A 19827-nucleotide genomic window follows, 5' to 3' on the forward strand; every position below is an offset into this window, starting at 1 on the left:
GTCATTGTGTTTGTGATGTGTGCACGTTTGTTTAGAGAAAGAGATGATTTCAAGGTTAGGAAAGGGCTCTGTTCTGTGCAATTTCAGGATGGAGATCAAATCTCTAACGCATTCACGTCGTTAAGTTGAACTTACTTTAAGAAAATGGATCTTTAAGCTATATAATTTGTTATTGAAACAGAATGAAAATTCCCAATACTCTTTATTTTAACTTCATTAAGGCCAAAGGTTTTTGTTGTTTAAATCAATGATTCAACGGGTAGGGACACGGTTTTTTTCAAAAATATAATAGAGTAGTAAATTATTTACTTTCTATAGAACAATTTTAAAAATAGAAAAAGTCGATAGGCCTATAATGTTAAATATAAAAAATATTTCAATAAATATGTGATTAATGGTCACGTGCGTGCCATTAATGATCTAGTAAATGATTATTATATGTGATCCTATAGAATAAGATACAATTGATACACGATTTTGTAGATTACCAAAGATATGGATGATCAAATAATGAACATTAAACAATGACGAAAGACTTTAGATATAAACAATCGTGTAGATTATCTTCAGTGATCGTTGCATATGTGCGTCTGATCATGTATGTAAGTATTAACGATCGAAAACGATCATAGGTGATCGTGTAAACAAAGATACAATTGATACATGATCTTGTAGATTACCATAGATATAAACAATCAAATAATAAATGCTAAACAATGATAAAAAATTTTAGATGTAGACGATCATGTGGAGTAGGGGTATAAACGGGTTGGGTTGGGTTGAGTTGAGAGACATTCTCAACCCAACCCATATTTTCGGGTTGGTTGGGTTGCCAACTCGAATAACCCGAATTAAGTTTCCAACCCAACCCGTAAAATATGGGTTAGGTTGTCGGGTTGTATTATTTTTATTTTATTTTTTCGTTTCAATGTTTTTAAATGGAAATCATCAACTGTAGATTGAATATGTTTTCCCTCAAGTTAAGCAAAAAAAAAAAAAAAAAAAAAAACTCTCGGAAACCAACATTGTTTAACTTTTATTAAATAAATAATAATGAAATAAAATATATATTTATTTATTAATATTTATATTTATTATATTAATTCAGGTTGGGTTGGGTTGATCCGAATTTTTCAACCCTCCAACCCGAAAAAAATCAAAATTTTCAACCCAACCCAACCCACGTTTTAAACTAACTCAACCCAATCCATATAATATGGGTTGGGTAATCCGGTTTGTCGGGTTGCTCGAGTTATTCTTACACCCCTAACGTAGAGTAGTTTCAATAATTGCCAAATATGTGCTACTGTATACTATTTTTTAGAAACATTGAATCATATCAAGTCGAAAATAGACTAGACAATTCTTTCTTGAGTTTTGGTGAATAGCCCTTTTGGTCAGTTCCTTAACATTAAAATGCTAAAATACTAACACAATTCCTGAATTGCATAATAAGGAAGCAATGCCATACAAAACAACCCAATGTCTTTGCTTTCAAATTAATGGACATATAGCAGAATTTGGGCTGAAAGAATTTTGTTTGGTGACTTGATTAAAAGGCCACAAATTCCCAGAGTTAAATCTAGGAGAAAGAAAAGAAAATTGTCTTAAAAACGCCATTTTCCCTGATGATGACTTTATATATAGAAAGAACTTTTAAAGCATTATGCAACGAGGAAGATTCATTGAAGGAAAAACTAGTTAACCTCTATATTTTAAAAGCGTTTCTAATTCCTAAGCAACAACACAACTACATAAATCTCCAATATCTAAACATATTGGATCATGAAGAAACCTTCAAAGACTATCCCTGGGGGAGATTATCATACATCCTAACATATCAATTCTTCAAGAAAGCATCATACGACGACAAGGATGCTGTATACCTTCAAGATTTCCCCTAGATTTAGTCTATGGGATTTTGAGACAATATCAAGACTTTCCAATTTAGATGTTGGGTTTTGGAAGAAAGCTTGGAATTGAAAGGTCAACAATTGTGACATGGTAATGTTTGTAGTTAAGTAACTGGATGACTCTAAACATGAACATTTTTTAATCTGAGAATGTAAGTAAATTTAGAGCATGTTCTATATATATCTATCTAGATAGACAATGAAAGACTTCTATCCATGTCTATTTGGAATAGATGATGATAAAAATCTATCGGTGTTTATCAATACATTTGCTACTTTTTCTCTAATAATGTAAAATCATTTTACTTGTAGTTCTCTATAACACCACTAGACTCAACAGAAGAAGAGTCTTAAACAATTTTGAAATATTTCAAAGATATTGAGAAGCATGATAGAAAAGAACAAAGCAACCAAAAAAAAAAAAAAGAGAAAGAAATGGAAAGAAACATAGAAAGAAACAAAATCTTGAATGAAATAAGAGAAATTAGAAAAAAAAGAAGAAAAAATTGAAGTAGAGCAAATTTTATTAAGACAAAGACTAAAAGAAATAAAAAGTATTTTGACAATGGTTATGAGAAACTTGAATGTTCAGCTACCATCAGCTAAACTTCAACAACAACAGAGAGAGAAAGAAAGTGCATATCCAAAAGTCGTGGAAAAAAATAGACCACCTACTTCTAGCCTTGTCCTTTTTGAGGAAGATGAAGAAGTTAATACAATGATCAACTATGCAACGACATATTGCTCGACGGTTAGTGTTTAATTCATTATCTACTCCTTTGTGTTGTTTAAAATTGCTTAAATTCTAAGTAAAAAACGATTGTTTTGTTTCTTTTTCTATGCAGGGAACTGTGGTTTTTGAAACACAAAGTAGTTTGAAAACAATAGGAATTACAGATTTAGAAACACCCAAAACTCAACTATTGCCACAGGTTTAATTCTTTTGCAAACAATAAATACACATTATCTGTTATAGACAAAAATAAAGGTCTATCTCTGTCTATCTGTCATAGTCAGAGATAGTTTTCTATATGATGTTTTCTCAACATTCTTACTTTACATACGTGCAGATAGATGAAGAAGAAGAAGAGAACAACGAAATCATAAATTTAGAAACACCGAAAACACAATTGTTGACACATGTTTTAATTTCTTTAGTATACAACTGGTTTCACGATCATTTATTTATGTTACACGATCGTTCATTTAGGTTACACACACTTTAATTTCTTTTGGCGGTATACAACTGGTTTCACGACTGTTTATTTATTTTACACGATTGTTTATTTATGTTACACGATCGTCCATTTATGCTACACAATCGTTTATATATTTTACACTATTGTGTATGAATCTTTAAACGATCGTTTAGATACTTTATATTGCACAACTGTTTACTTTTTCTTGCACAACCATTTTGACAACACATTTTCTTATTACGTTCAGATAAATGAAGTTCAAGATGGAGAAAAAGAAGAAGAAACTGAAGATGAACAAGAAGATATCCAAACATCAGATGAAAGTGATGAAGAAAATAGGAGGGAAAACAAAACAAAACAAAGCCAAGAGCAATTGGTAAATATTGTAATATTTCACTATCTTTGAAAATTTAAAAAGAATAAATAACTTCAACAATTTCTTGTAGCAAATCGTTGAAGAAAAAAAATAGAAAAATAGGATGAGAAAGTTAAAGGTGAACAAAATCAAGAAGATACAAATACTGATAGTGAACAAATCCTGTTTACGACAAAAGGAAAACAAAAGTTGAATCAAGTTGTTGATGTTGATGATAATGAAACTGAAGAAGAGATTGACATTGATAGCAGTGAATAAGATGCAACGGAAGAAGTGGAAACAAAAGGAAACAAAAGAAAATTAAGAAAAAGCAAAAGGAAAAAAAAAGTGTCGACCAAAAAAAGCAAAAGGTTTCAAACATGATATAGAGACAACTAATCTCAAAACAAGAAGAAACCAGCAAGAAGAAAGAAAGAAGAATGTCAACTCAAGAATACATTGATTCCGCTCCATCCTTTGACCTAAAAATTTCTCAATATTTTAGAAACGATTTATAGTGTTTGTAAAGCTTCAAATCTGTAAATTTTAGCTTTTGAGTATTTCTTTATTTTATACTTGAGTAATTTGTATTTCTTTCTACTCTTGATATCCTACACCATATTGTAAAACATATAAAAGGATCTTTTACATTTATTATCACGATCATTTAGATTCAACAACACTATCGTTTAAACATATAACTACACCATACTACACGATCGTTTAAATAATATCCTACACGATCGTGTAAACGTATAACATGATTGTTTAACATTATATCTTGCACGATCGTGTAAACTATATAACAATATCGTTTAAATAATATCCTATACGATCATGTAAACGTATAACAAGACCATTTAACATTATTAGTAGAACAATCGTTTAAAGTTGTAGAAGATCGATGGTGTTGGTTAAACACCAACAATGGTTTACATCTATCGTGGTGACCGTACATATGAAGAGATTAATGCCATTTGGAGACCATGTGAAAAGTTTGGTGTTTTTGTGTGTTGTAAATAATCAATTAATTTGAATTTATTAGCCTTTCATTGATTAACACAAAAAACTCTTCACTTTTATATCTTTCATCTTAATTTAAAACACATGCTCTCAAACCATTAGGTTTAGGGTTTTCAAACTTTTCCTCTTGAACATTTTTCTCTCTTAAGATGTGGTTCAAGATGCTGCTATTTCAACCAAGAACAACAAGATCGAAAAGAAGGAAAAAACGTGCAAGATGCAGATGGAAAGGAATGGACGATAGGTTTGACAAAGAAAACTGTGATGGTGATTCCGAAAATGTATATAAAAGACTATGGTAAGCTCTTACCAACTTTCCTTATTCTGAATCATCTTTCAACTCTAGAAAACAGTGGTCCTGGTTGAAGTGCGTGTACACCTTTTTCAATATGTTACAAGCTTCCAGAACTAGATAGAAATGGATGAAAGGTGGGTTTAAGAAGGGAAGATAAAGGACTTGAAACTTTTGTGTTTCTGGTTGAAATGATTGTATACCTTTTTCGAAGGGTTACAAGCTTCAAGAACTAGATGGAAATGGATGGAACATAGGTTTGACCAAAGGAAGATAATGACTCGAAAAATCCTGTGTTTTTGTTTAAAAAACATATAGTATTTTACAAGCTTCCAGATCCAGATTTTGCGTCAAACGTTTACATTTTTTCAATATGTATTTTACAATATTGTTTACAATAAATGTATAAGCTTTTAAATATTTCTCTGTATTAAACTTGTTGAACATTAACAACTGGCAATATATTGTAAAAATTTTGTTTAAAATAATGACCATAAACGTTTGTTTAGATCGTTTGGATTTTATTATTAGATCGTTTACTTACATAAACATTCCTTTATAAAACTTTACATGATTGTTTATGACTAACAGACTAACAAACCAACTGTTTAAATGTTATTAAATGATCGTTTACATATCATGATAAGATCGTTTAGACCTACTCAAAGATCGTTTTAACATAACTACATGATCATGTACAACATTCTTTATTTAACTAAAAGCTCATTTATATATAATACACGATCGCTTAGTTTCAAAAAGAATGTTGTACACGATAGCATGTATTTCCTAAGCGATCACTTGAATTTTGGTGAGCAATCGCTTGTATATGCTAAGTGATCGCTTATATTCTTTAAACGATCATTTGTATTTTTGTAGACCATGGGTACGTTATTGTATCAAGTGCAGAATAAGATGTTAGCAACAAAAGCATCTTTTAGGTTTCATTTTGCAGTACTAGATTCGTCATTGTTCTATAAATCTGGCATCAACAAAGAACCAACACTTAAGGAACGACTTTTTGATGATCATGTGTTGACACCAAACAATTAGGAGGTTAAATGGTCAACAACTGCACACATAGCTTTATGGGTGGAAAAAGATTTAGCTTACTATTTTAATTCCACTATTGTTGTAATCTCAGATAAAGTAGGGTGGGCAGGTGTCGACTACGTGATTGGCTTCATCAACATCAAAGAACATTGGATGGCTGTTACAACTGACATGAGGAACTGCAAGATCTTTATGTTTGACTCTATGCCCAACTTAATGGAAAAAACACTAGAGGTATGCTGCAGCGGAAGAAATAGATCATGCTTTACTCTATATGCATCTAAACAATTTAGAAGTTAACAACTACATGCTATGCGATGGTCCTAAGCGAGGAGCTTAAAAGGTAAACGAAAAACTTACCTTTTTATAGTTTTGAGCTTCCTCTTTGAATTCTTTTCCTTCTATGCCTGAATATCACGAACAAGAACAACCACCAAGTTGACCTACTATGCTCAGGACCAAGAACGGAGTTGTGGGACTCGATTTTTGTGAAGTACAATATAAAGAGAGATGAGGAGCGTATCGTTTAGGTGATGTTTTTCAGTGAAAACCTCATCCTTTTCTCATTCGGTAATGTGAAGTTTTATATGAAATTTACATGCAAATTACATGCAATTTATTTCATATATGTTCAACACTTAATATTTTTATTAACTCTTTAATGAAATTAGTGGCCTTTAATTCATAATTGGCTTTCACATCGCCCACTAACATTTAGTAATTAAGAAATTAGTTAAAGGGGTATTTTGGTCATTTGACCAATTAAGTCAAAGTCAAACTTTGACTTTTCTTAGTTAAAAGTCAACTTTTTGACTTTTTACTAATTTTTCCATCTTGACTAATTCTAACCTCCCGAATATGAATCTGTATTCATTTCTCTAAAATTAAAATCATATTTGAATATAAATCCGGTCAAAGTTCAAATTAAAAGTCAACATATTAACTTTTACAACTTTTTGACCGTTTCTAAACTTTTCAAGCTTTTGAATATGAATCTATATTCATATTTATTTAAATCATATTTAAACACAAAACTTAAAGTTTATTTCTATCGACTTATATCTTATATATTTGTTGGTTTCTCTCTCTTATCTTTATTCGAACAATTCGAATTACTTCAACATACTTGTTCTTAGTTGAATCCATATGAGCTAGTAGGGGAACCTAATGGACCTATAGATCATGGGCTCTAACGATTCGAGATTAACTGACTAAACTCTTTTAGACCAAGCTTAATCAACATTCGTTAACTAAAGAGTCATTCCACTAAAGACTCTTAGTTGCACTCCCCTCACTATAGATATATTTCTTTCCACCTGATATAACCATAATGGGTAAATCGATCCTTCACAGGTTTTTCATAATCTTGATTGGGTCAAAATACCGTTTTACCCCCGAGATTACATCTTGCTCCTTAAGACCCACTGATCCACTATTGAACAATTTGCTTAAGGTCCAACTTTTAAACCAGAATCCTTCTCGGGCCAATGAGAAGGTGGGGCCCCTTGTTCAAGACTTGGATTCAGTCCTTAAGGGAACAACCTATCTACTATCCCAGAAGTGGGTAGGAGTGAATTCCATCTTGCACCATATGTTTCTAGCTATCCACTCGGTCTTACCCCTGAAATGGGAGGCTTATTGGGCGAGCGATGTTGAACTGCCCTCACCTATGCAGATCTAAGGATACTACCAAATGAATAGAACTTCATAGTTAGCTCAGGATTAAGATCAAGTTACCTAGGTCATCATATTTGAAATAGTCAGTTTATAGTTTACGGTGTTATAACTAAAAGTGACTAGTTCGTGGTTTCAGTCTTGTAAACCATTTACATAGGATGCCCCCACTCCCATGTCTCTACATGAACGATTCAGGATTACATCGTTTGTACTAACTACGGAGCGGGCCGCATCCATAGTGTTTACCCTGAACAAGGCGCCCAACCTTATTCATACACTATAGACTATTTGGGCTATTAACTTGAACCTAATCCATGTTTATGTCTCAACATAAAGTTCAAGTGTATTTGACAAACTCAATAAAATAGTCTCGATCTGAACTTATTGGTTTTAAGATTATAGCATTCAATAATAAAATTTATTGAATCAAATAACAAAGTACAAGTTTTAGGACACAAATTCCAACACAACTATGTTGATAAAGCTCTTGCAATACCTGCATGATGCATCCCTTCACTGGCAATAGCTGTTGGAATACACGATGAAGTAGAAGATTTCAATTACAGCCCTTGACCAATAATTATATCCAAAACCATATTCCAACAAAGTCCATTATTAGATTGCAGGATTTTTTATGACAAATTTGTTGAATGTCTTGTAACGCATTTAAATTGTAATTGTCTAGTTATGAAAAACATGAAACTGTTTAGACAACAATATGAGGTAGGATTTTTGGCAAATAGATTCTATTGGTAAATAAAATGTTTGTTTGGTTTGATATACTTGTACAACTTTTACTTTTTAATTTTAATCATCTGTCGACTGAATGTTTGTATCTGTTTAGATACTTTCCAAAATTTTTTTTATAAATATATAAAACCAAACGTGTACATAAGTTTAAAAGATCGTGTATATAGGTTTAAACGATCGTGTATACATACCACAATAAAGTCTAAACAATCGCGTATTCTGCAAAAAAAGACAACGATCGTCTTACAATGTCTACAAGATTGCGCAAATAAAGGAATTCGATTGTGTTAACAAAGCCAAACGATCGTGTAATACATCATAGACCACCACATACTTAAGTCAAAATGATCTCTTAACTATATTTAAACGTAAAATCATCAGCCTAAACGATCGTGTGGTGTGCATCACACGATCGTTTAGTAAACTCTAAACAATCCGGTTAATACATGTAAATGATCTTTTAACTAAATCTAAAGGATCGTGTTATTAAATGTCCATCATCTTTGTAGTCATTCACCAACTCTAATGTCATACATTTATACATGCATGTATTAGAATGAAAGAAAAAGATCAAACATTTTCACTAATTGTTCAAACTTTGCTTACAAGTTCTACTATTATGCCCATTACGTTTATAGTTGGAACATCTTAATGAACTATTAAATTCGCCAACAGATGGAATTATTTGTTTTTTTGGTCTACTAGCTTGACGTTTAAAGACTGGAGGTAATGTTTTCATGATAACATCTTCAACTCTCCAATCCAAATAATTTCCAATAGGTTGAATATAACCACTGTATGCTGCTGATAGTATTTTTCTATAACAAAACTTAGATACATAAGAATAGGTATCTAAATTAAGCATTTGTAAAACAACAAGGGCATGCACACAAGGAATGTCTTCAACATCACATACTTGACAGCTACAACATCACACATTTAACTTCACAATGAACTGTTGATTTCCATTCGTTACTTTGTATTCAATCATACTAATTGGACCAACCAAAAACATAAGACAAATAACGAAAAATTAAGAAAAGAGTAAACAAGTACAAATAGATTTCAATCTCTATATATATAAGATAGATACTGATAGCAATCTATCTGTGTCTATTTGAGACAAGCATAGATAAATTGCTATCACTATTTAACAGATAGACAAAGATAGTAGTCTATCTATGCCTGCTCGAGATACAAGCATAAAAAAAAATTCTTACCAATAATCTTCTTGACTTTTCATGTTCTAAACACAACACGTTCTCCGCCCAAGAAGTCAAACGACTCTTTATTGCAGAAGCAGCTTTACTTCGTTCATAAAACCACTTTTGCAATACATCTCTAATTGAACTAAGCATCGTAGCCACATGTAGTTCTCTAAGATCTTTAAACATTAAATTTACACTTTCTGCACAATTTGAAGTCATTATTCTGTACCTTCGTCTACGTGAATATGCTCGACACCACTTCTTAAATCCATACTACTAAGATAATCTTTGATATTTAGACAAACTGACTTCATATATCTCATGTAGTACTCAAGTTCATCAATAGTGTAGGCATAAGCACAACTAAAGAAGTGTTTATCAAGTAGTGGATCCTTAAAATGGAGTTTCAAGTTACTTAAAAGATGTTTTGTGCACACACAATACTCAACATCAGGAAACACTCTTAAAACTTCTTATGGGATACTAAGATGCCTATCAGAAATAAGGACTAAATTAACTTGCTCTGAAAAACACCTACAATGACAAAAGCAAGAAGGAATATTTGTTTGTTACCTATTTGTGATGAGGTTGTTAATAGGATGCCACCAAATTTACACTTCAAAAATGTCCCATCAACAAAAATGATATGTTTACAATATTTCCACCCCTTAATTGATGCACCAAAAGCCATAAAGGAAAACTTGAAATGACCACTACGATTCATTTCTAAAGCAGCACATGTACTTATAACAATTACAAAACATTTTTATCAACACCAAAAAAAAAAAAAAAAAAATAGATAGACTGTGATAGATGCTAATATTTATCTATCTAGATAGACTATGATATTTGTTTATCCCCATCTATCTGCAAATGAATTTAAGTTTGTATATAAAATTGATCATACATGGGTTAGATTCAACCAATTTATCAAAGAAGCTTGGAATCAATGTATATGATTCAACTGCGTCACTTTTTAGTATCTTTACTATATGTTCTTTTGCCCTCCAAGTTTTTTGATAACTTATATTAACTTCAAGATTTGTATGAGCCTTATGCACAATTTCTTTTGGAATGGAACGATCGGTAGACATGAACCTAAAATCATCTATCAAGCAACTGCCAATTACTATTGAAGAAGCTTACATGTGAGAACTTTGAGTAGTATTCAAAGAACAATCATGGTTAGAAATGTATTTTCGTAGCATCCACAAATCACTTTTCTTATAACAAGATGCTTAACATTCCATATGAAACCTTCTTGCAGAAATCTAAGTTCAAGAGAGCTCAAATTTGATACTGTAGTCCTAAATTGAAATTTGTTCTTCACTATTATTATGCAAAAACACTTTGAAAGCACTTCTTTACTTTCAAATAAATTTTTTTCCTTCAAATCACAATAATAAGAAATGTCTTTTATAACTTCATCATTTGAAACAGAAGAATGAGAACCTATATTCAATGACAGATCAACATTCTCCCGTATACTACTAGAAGAAGAAGACCTTTCCAAAGAATTAACATTTGCATCGGCAACTAATGGATGTCTACTAGTTGCATCTTAGGCAAAAACTAAATACCAAGCAACATCATTGTCTTTCTTTATTGGCACTACAGTTTGAACGTTACTTTTACCAAATAATCAAGTAAAACAGATAATTCTACTGATTCATCTAATTCAATCTGTTTACATGTTAAACCAACCAATGAATTAAAAATGACTTAGACATCTTCCAAAATTCCAGTAATTGAGTAATTCCTGTAAACATTGCAGCCATTCTATTGACCTCAAAAAATCAACAATAGGAATAGACATTGTAATATGTAAAAAAACAAAATACAATTAAGTATTTAGTGGTGATATAGAAAGAAATAGATAGACATAGATAGACATCTATCACTGAATAAAAGAATAAAATGTACAAAACGATAAAATTAACATAATGCAAGAATAAATAGACGATCGTGCAAAAAAGATAATAAATATTAAATGATCATTTAAATAAAGTAAATGATCATGTTGAATAAAGTAGACGATCGTGTTAACTTAGGTACACAATCATTTGAACATGTTGATTGTATTAAATATTGTAAATGATCATGTTGATATAGGTAAACAATCGTGTTGATATAGGTAAATGATCGTCTTTATATGGATAAACAATCGTATTGATAGTGGTAAACGATTGTGTAATTCGATGAAAATTATCATGAAAAACTTCAAATTATCGATTTTCATAATGAAATACAGAATTCTTACAATAATTCTTAAAACCTCTAAACATTAGAATTCTTAATACCTAAATCTTCTAAACATTCTATCTTCATATGGAAAGATAGGATTCTAAACAAAATTTATAATCAACCAAACAGTTCACACAAAAATGATATTTAGAATACTCACTGAAACCAAGATCACTGAGACGATATTGACAAAGTAATATAAATGATCTTGATTGTCGAAGATGATGAAGAAGAGAAACAATGTTGTCAAAGATGATGAATATGAGAAAGAATGTTGTCGAAGATGAAGAGTAAGAGAAAGAATGATCAAGATTAAAGATATATAAAAGAGGACATGAATAACTCAGAAACAAAGTTAGAAAATTGGGAAGAAGAAGTATCAGAATTGAAAAATCATTATAAAACAGTAAAGGAAAATATGAAATTATGAAAAAATAATTACCTTTAATAGGCTTTTAAAATATTTTACGATTTTGTTATATCTACGAAAATTTCCCTATAACAGATTATAATTTGTGCCAACTATGGTTGTTTATTTAATTTGTAAAATTTTTATTAAAAAAGAAAATAAAATAAATAGAAGAAGACTAATTGATTTTGAGTTTTAAATAAGGTAATAGACATTAATGGCATGTTTGGGGGAATGGTTATAAAAGGGAGGATTTGGTTATGTAACCCAACCCTTATTTAGGGAAGCGTTATCATAACCCTAGTTTTACCACCTCAATCCTTCCTTAATTTATTTTTTTTTTCATTTATAATTTCTATACTTATGTGTTCTCTTAATTTAAATCTTTTTATTTAAAAATACAGCTTATTTTTAAGTTATGAATTTGATACACTTACATTATTAAAATTATAATTTCTTTCTTTACTCTTAAATTAGGTAGTTTATTGTGATTACACAATTAAATTTTTAATTTAACTACCTTCAATCAACTTTATATTTGAATATTTCATATCAATATATTTGTGAAATTAAAATTTTGATATCAATCTCAACCTCATTGTTTTTTGTTAATTAACTTAAATATCTAAGGAATGTCAACTCAATAAAAAAAATGGTAAAAATTTGATAAACTACCATAAATTGATTGCAACAGTTATCAAACTATAAGGACTATTTGATTAAATTAAAAACTAGTGGGGTTGTAGTTTCAACAAACCTATTATTTAGAGGTGGGTTGTCTATATTTTCCACTTCCACAATGTTATTTTGGTTATTAAATTAAGCTTTGTTAAATTAACATGAAAAAACAGTGAGATAATCAATTAAGTCTTCAGTTAATTCTAAAGCTAATAATAGTTGTAATAGCTAGAGGGACAGCTAAAGAGAATAACACATGAAACTTTGTTAACCCAGTTCGGCTAATATTGCCTACGTCTGGGGAGCTGCGTACAACCCTGATGAGTAATCTTTATTAACATTCACTTGAGTTAATATACATCGATACAACATATGATACTCTGTTCAATAATATAACTTAATAACATGCGTCTCGACATCAGACTCCAGGCTCACCCGAATTACTTATCTTCACGATGTCTAGCTTTAGACTCCCCATGAACACATGAGTGAATATCTTTGGTAACGTCATTCGATCCCTCTAAAGATCCTCGTGATCATACCAGTCACTTGTTTCGTCTGTTACTCATCAATTATTGTTACTACGATCAACATGACGACCTCATAGACATAAGATCATCGTACCTTTGGAACCCAGTAGCTTCTGCGGACGACCCTGACGTGAAAAATCTTCTTCAACTTGTGTTTTCTTTGTTTCTTCATCACCCACGTAACAACTACGTAACGTCCTATTTCTACACATATATAATATATGTATAAATCTTTTTTTCTTAACAAGATTCCTAGAATAGTAAGAAATCTTTTATCTTTTAAATATCTCATCTTTTAATTCATTAATCAAAGATATTTAGTCAAAGATATTCCATAAAATCTTTTAGACAAAAACTCCAACAAACTCCCCCTTTTGTCTAAAAAGAATTTCTTTTCTGGTTCAACTGTGTCGCACATTCGAGTGATAACAATGTGTCATAAACCACAGACTTCAGCACGGATGAAATCATTTCTTAAAATACGAATAAAATGTTTTCAATTTCTTCAGTCATAAAAAAAAAAAAAAACAAAACAACTTTTGTTACTAAAAGACAAACAACATACAGAGTAACCAATCTTCAACTGAACAAAAAAACAACAACAAAAACAACAAAACCATCAACAATATCAACCTGCACCATCACCTTCTATCACCACCAACTTCCCTTTTGGACCAGAAAAAAAAAAAAATACATCAATCAGCACTAAGGTCCCCTCGACTTGAGGATGAAGCAAAAGTCTTCAAATGACGAATAAGAGAATCGATTTTCAAACGCCGTTCAGACATCAGACTAATGGTAGTAGATAGCGAACGAGACTCGGTTGTAAAGGAAATAAGAATTCTAGAGGCCAACTCTCTATCAACAAAGAATCCATCAGTAGCTTCATCCTAGTCCGTCGTATCAAACAATCAAGGCCCTCGAGATGGATGCACATCATGATCTAATGTCAGGCACATGACTGCCCTGAAAGAGTCTATAGCTCAATGCTAATGTCTTAGGATCAGGGCCAGGTACATCCGAGGTGGTTAATACAACAACATTTAAGTGTAGCAGTAAGCCAGAAAAGAACCTTGGTAGAGCAATCAGAAGCTTGACCCCAAATGATCTAACATGCCTTAACAGTTGATTATAGATAAATGCACCAGCGTCTACCTTGTCACCATTGCACATGCGATACAAGAATGTGCCCAACGCAGCAGAAACACTAGAGGCATGGGATGAAGAAAACCAATTTGCAATACCAATATTATGCAATCTGGCATACTTAACACTTAGCACAGCAACAGGTATACCATTCACAGGCGACGAGGATAATGTCCCTCCAGAAATTCAGAAGCCAAAACATCAGTTAACGGAGATGATGGAGAAAAGTTAACGAAAACAACATTTCCCAGAAAACCATTTATCACAGTAGGAGAAATTGTAAATTTAAAGCCTCTAATATGAACCGTCTGATAATCCGGGCTACTTGGGTCATTGAAATCAGTTGACAAATTAACTATAAATTCTCTAATAAGTTGAGGATAAAACGGGCCCACGTCCGAAATAGTTTTAGACAATCCAACCTTCTCAATCAGATTCATAATGCCCACACATGAATGATGTTTGTCTGAAATATTTACCTCGTTTGCTATCCTCCATTGCACAAAAAACTTCCAACGCTGTACGTTTTCTTCAAGATGAAATGATATACCATCAATTGAGTCTGATGGAATATTGAGAGAAATTGTCTTTCTACCAGCTTTGGTAGTAATGTTTCGTTGAATTTGTTGACTTTTCTTCCTAGCTGGCTTTGGTTCTGTAGGAACTAATGAAGGTTCTTGTTGAGCACCTGAATCGATAGTATCATCAACAACGACTTCGTCATTATGATTACTAGGGGCAACAGGCTCACCACCATCGATATTATAAAAAAGGGTTTCTTCACTTCGAGCTTTAGTTCCTCCTTCAGGTACGCTTGATGCAGCAGGCGAGCAACATGTGAATCAGACGAAGCAGCAATGTTCGAAATAGGAGACTGAATTGGAGAAGAATAAAGCGATGGTCCTAGTTCTACATAAGATGTTTGATGAAGACCAGGGGTAAGGACGAACACACCCTCAGACGACGAACTCTCTTGAGTGTGATCAGATAAGACATGATGAGTAGATTTGTTAGGAACAACATCAGGTGTAGTAACCTTCTTCACTAATCGGGCCAGAGGAACATCATCTAGGTCATCGGAGTCCATGTCAGAGAGATGAGCCTCAGATACAGTTGGTGCAGTTTCGGCATCTTTCATAACATTCCCAGAAACTATTTCTTCATGTTTCGATTTAGTCGAACCACTAGGAATGTCTGCATGAGATTTTTCAGACGAAAGTTTATATGGTCTCCGTGGTGGAGTGCTTTTGAATCACCGCCCACGAACTCGTATGCCATGCACAGCTGCTCTTGGACTCAAAGCTTCAAGAACTTCCTCAGTGGATTTGTCAGTGTAGGTTCCCTTACGAGTGTTCACCATTGTTGAATCTTTTTAAGAATAATAAACTTCAACCAAAATCTCGGTTGAACATAAAAGATGAAGAAGTTTGACGATCTAAGAATGAAACGTGCAGCTTAAAAAGCCCTAAGGCCTTCTTAATTACTCTCTCTTACCAAGAAAGATTACCATAGAAGTCGAAGAGATAGGCGTTAATCCTTATTCCGGCGGAGACAAACCCATCATTACGGAACGTGCAAAAGTGCTCCGTCATTTTAGTTAATTAAGGAGCTATATTTTACAAACTTCTAAACAGGCATGTAAATGCTCAAACGTGGTTGCATCAAGGGGTTTAGTGAAAATGTCAGCCAATTCAATGAGTTCTCTAATAAAGTGATGCCTTATATCAATATGCTTAGTGCGACTATGCTGGATTGGATTTTTCGATATATCTATGGCACTCATTTTATCACATTATAAGGTCATAACATCTTGGATAATCCCATATTCATTCAACATATTTTTCATCCATATCATTTGAGTACACCCACTCCCTACAGCTATATACTCCGCTTCTGCTGTTGATAGAGATACACAATTTTGTTTCTTACTGAACCATGAAACAAGATTATTCCCAAGAAAGAAACATCCACTCGAAGTGCTTTTCCAATTAGCAGCAGAACCTACTCAGTCTGCATCACAATATCCCACCAGTTCAGAGGATGTATCGTAGGAGTACAGAATCCCAAAATCAGTTGTTCCGTGAACATATTTTATTATTCGTTTAACTGCATTTAAATGAGAGGTACGTGGATCTGACTGATACCGAGCACATATTCCACAGCATAGGTAATATCAGGTCTGCTTGGTGTCAAATATAAAAGGCTTCCAATCATGCTTCTGTATAATTTATGATCGACTGCAGTACCTACCGTATCCTTGGTAATTTTAGCATGAGTCGCAGTTTGAGTCCTTTTGTACTGTGACTGATCCAGACCAAACTTCTTGACTAAGTTCTTGGCATATTTCTCTTGTGATATAAACATTCCCTCACTTCTCTGTTTGATCTGCAATCCTAGGAAGCAGGACAGTTCGCCTACTAGGCCCATTTCGAATTCTGATTTCATTATGTTAATGAAATTATTAACAAGTGTTTTAGGAAATCCACCAAAGATGATGTCATCAACATAAATTTGAGCTACAATCATATTAGTGCTGGTTCTATTTATGAATAGTGTCTTGTCAGTCTCGCTCCTAGAATATCTTCTTTCACCAAGATACATTGTTAGTTGTTCATACCAAGTCTGAGGAGCTTGCTTTAACCCATATAGAGCTTTATTAAGCTTGTAGACATACTGAGAAAATTCAGAATCAACAAACCCTTTAGGTTGTGCTACATAGACTTCCTCATTTAAATATGCATTCAGGAAGGCACTTTTAACGTCCATTTGAAACAATTTAAATTTTTGGAAACATGATATACTGAGCAAGAGGCGAATAGCTTCAAGTCTAGCCACAGGTGCAAACGTTTCATCAAAATCAACACCTTCAACCTGTGCATAACCTTGAGCCACCAAACGGGTCTTGTTCCTTATCACACTCTCAGATTCATCAGTTTTATTTTTAAAGATCCACTTAGTATTTATGATGTTTGCCCCATCAGGTTTAGGAACCAAAGTCCAAACGTTGTTACGCTTGAACTGTAGTAACTCTTCTTGCATGACATTTATTCAGTATTCATCCTTGAGAGCATTCTCAACAGATGTGGGTTCTATTGCTGACAGATAGCATAAATCAGCAATCATTTTTGTGTAATCTACCTTTTCTTTTCTTCTGGTAGTGATTCCAGCTGGCGAATTGCCTATTACGGAACTGGAAGGATGATTCTTTTTCACATGTGCAGAGGGGACAAGCACAATTTCATTGTTTATGACCTCATCAATTATGTTTGAATTGGTCTTAGCACTGTCTGGCTGCGAATCACCTTTAGACATTTCATCAAGAGGAGTAGAAGTAACATCAGGTGTAACATGGGTCTCATCATCCTCAAAATCATTAACCACAACATTGATTTTTTCTATGACTGTTCATAATTTAATATTAAAGATCACTTTGTATGCTCGACTATTCTAAGAATAACCAAGGAAGATCCCTTGATCAGATTTCACATCCCACTTCCGATGTTATTCTCTATCAAAATGTAACAAGTACTTTAAAAAATATGGAAATACTTAACATTTGGTTTCCTTCCCTTCCATAATTCATACAATGTAACTGTCGTACCAGATCGTATAGTGACCTTGCTGTGAATATGACATGCTGTGTTTACAACTTCTGCCCAAAAATTCAAAGGCAACTTTTTGGCATGTATCATAACTCGAGCCATTTCTTGTAACGTTCTGTTCTTTCGTTCAACTACTCCATTTTGCTGAGGAGTTATGGGAGCAGAAAATTCATGATAAATTCCTTCAGTCTGACAGAAGTTATTTAGATCTTCATTATCAAATTCCTTCCCATGATCACTACGGATCCTGATTATCTTTTGCCCCTTTTCACGTTGCAAGTTCAAATATAGACTGATACATAGTTTAACAGTATCAGATTTTCCTTTTAAAAATCAAACCCAGGTGAATCTGGAGTAGTCATCCACAACAACTAACACATACTTCTTTCCCCCCAAACTTTCAGTTTGCATGGGACCCATAAGGTCAAGATGTAGGAGTGTACTTTGATTGTATAACATTCCTTTAGCCTTCTGTTGGAAGTTTTGGTTTGCTTTCCAACTTGACAGTCACCACAAAACAATTGGCCATTTATGTCTAACGAGGGAATCCCTACAACCGCCTCGTTTCTGATAACTTTATCTAAACTTCTCAAGCTGATGTACCCCAATTTCCTATGCCACAACCAGGTTCGATCAATTTTAGTTAAGTGACATATGTTTGAACCATTGGAACTCCAATGATAACAGTTGTCTGCTTCTCATCTGCCACTCATGAACACTTGATTATTCTTGTCTGTAACTACACAATCAGTGTTGTTAAAGTTTACATTGTATCCTTGGTCACATAATTGACTTATACTAATCAAGTTTGCCTTCAGTCCATCCACATATCTAACTTCATTAAGACAGGGTAGATTACTTTTGTCAATGTTTCCTTTTGCAATAATGTTTCCTTTGGCTCCATCTCCAAAAGTGACATGACCCGAGGCACATTCTTCTAACTCAGTAAAGAAAGATCGATTGCCAATCATATGTCTTGAGCATCCACTGTCAAAGTACCAAGCATCAACATGGGTTTGAACTTTTGTAAATGCAACATTGCACTTCTCAGAAGTCTTCACTCTCCAGACCATGTGAGTTCCCCTTACATTATTGTTCCTTTTGGTGAGCCTACAATGATTTTGCTGGTTTATAAGTTTTGATTTCTGTTGATGTCTCCTGTCTCTCAGTAATTTGTAGCAAAATGGCCGCGTATGACCTCTTCTACCACAACAATAACAGACCCATCTGGAGAATTTAGCACCTGTATCGGTCCTTAACTTTTTACAACTTGGGTCTGTTGTTTCTTTTACTGAAGCTGGAACAAATTTTACTTCTGGCGTAATCTTGACACCCCTAGTTGAAGTATTAAATCCGAGGCTATATTTACTTGAACCGTTCTGGCCTGAATTTAAGATTGAGTCTAATCTGTCAGTTCCAGAATTCAACATTTTCACAGTCTTAATTGTCTGATCATACACATTCTAAACCTCTTTCAACTTTACTTTCAGAGATGATATGACTCCCATCAATCGTTCATTTTCATCCATCAAATCTTGAATTCTTTCTTTTTGAATCACTCTGGCTTCTGAGTCTTCCTTCCTTAGCATTTTGAGTTCTTCAAGTGTTAGCTCTTCATCCTCATTAATATCGAAACACTCACTATCAACTTCAGAATTGATTTCTGTAATACACGCGGTGAAAGCATTCATAGCATGATCATCTTCATCATCATCTGAGTCCTCATCAGACAGGGTACCACAATAAAT

General features: G+C 33.1%; 1 protein-coding gene across 1 annotated transcript; it reads left to right on the top strand.

The window, feature by feature from the left end:
* Nucleotides 1-2478: 2478 nt before the first annotated feature.
* Nucleotides 2479-3746, top strand: LOC127149546 (uncharacterized). Its single transcript, XM_051085328.1, has 5 exons — nt 2479-2664; nt 2759-2845; nt 2984-3055; nt 3360-3488; nt 3591-3746. Exons 1-5 carry the CDS (start codon nt 2479-2481, stop codon nt 3744-3746), a joined length of 630 nt encoding a protein of 209 aa, XP_050941285.1.
* Nucleotides 3747-19827: the final 16081 nt, after the last annotated feature.

This window comes from Cucumis melo, chromosome 5, assembly GCF_025177605.1.
Source record: "Cucumis melo cultivar AY chromosome 5, USDA_Cmelo_AY_1.0, whole genome shotgun sequence".
In the NCBI taxonomy this organism is placed as follows: domain Eukaryota; kingdom Viridiplantae; phylum Streptophyta; class Magnoliopsida; order Cucurbitales; family Cucurbitaceae; genus Cucumis; species Cucumis melo.

Coding starts and splice junctions, on each gene's coding strand:
- LOC127149546 (XM_051085328.1), top strand. CDS start 2,479: ATGGTTATGAGAAACTTGAATGTTCAGCTACCATCAGCTAAACTTCAA. Junction 3,056..3,359: donor AAACACAATTGTTGACACAT/GTTTTAATTTCT, acceptor TATTACGTTCAG/ATAAATGAAGTTCAAGATGG. Junction 3,489..3,590: donor AACAAAGCCAAGAGCAATTG/GTAAATATTGTA, acceptor ATAGAAAAATAG/GATGAGAAAGTTAAAGGTGA.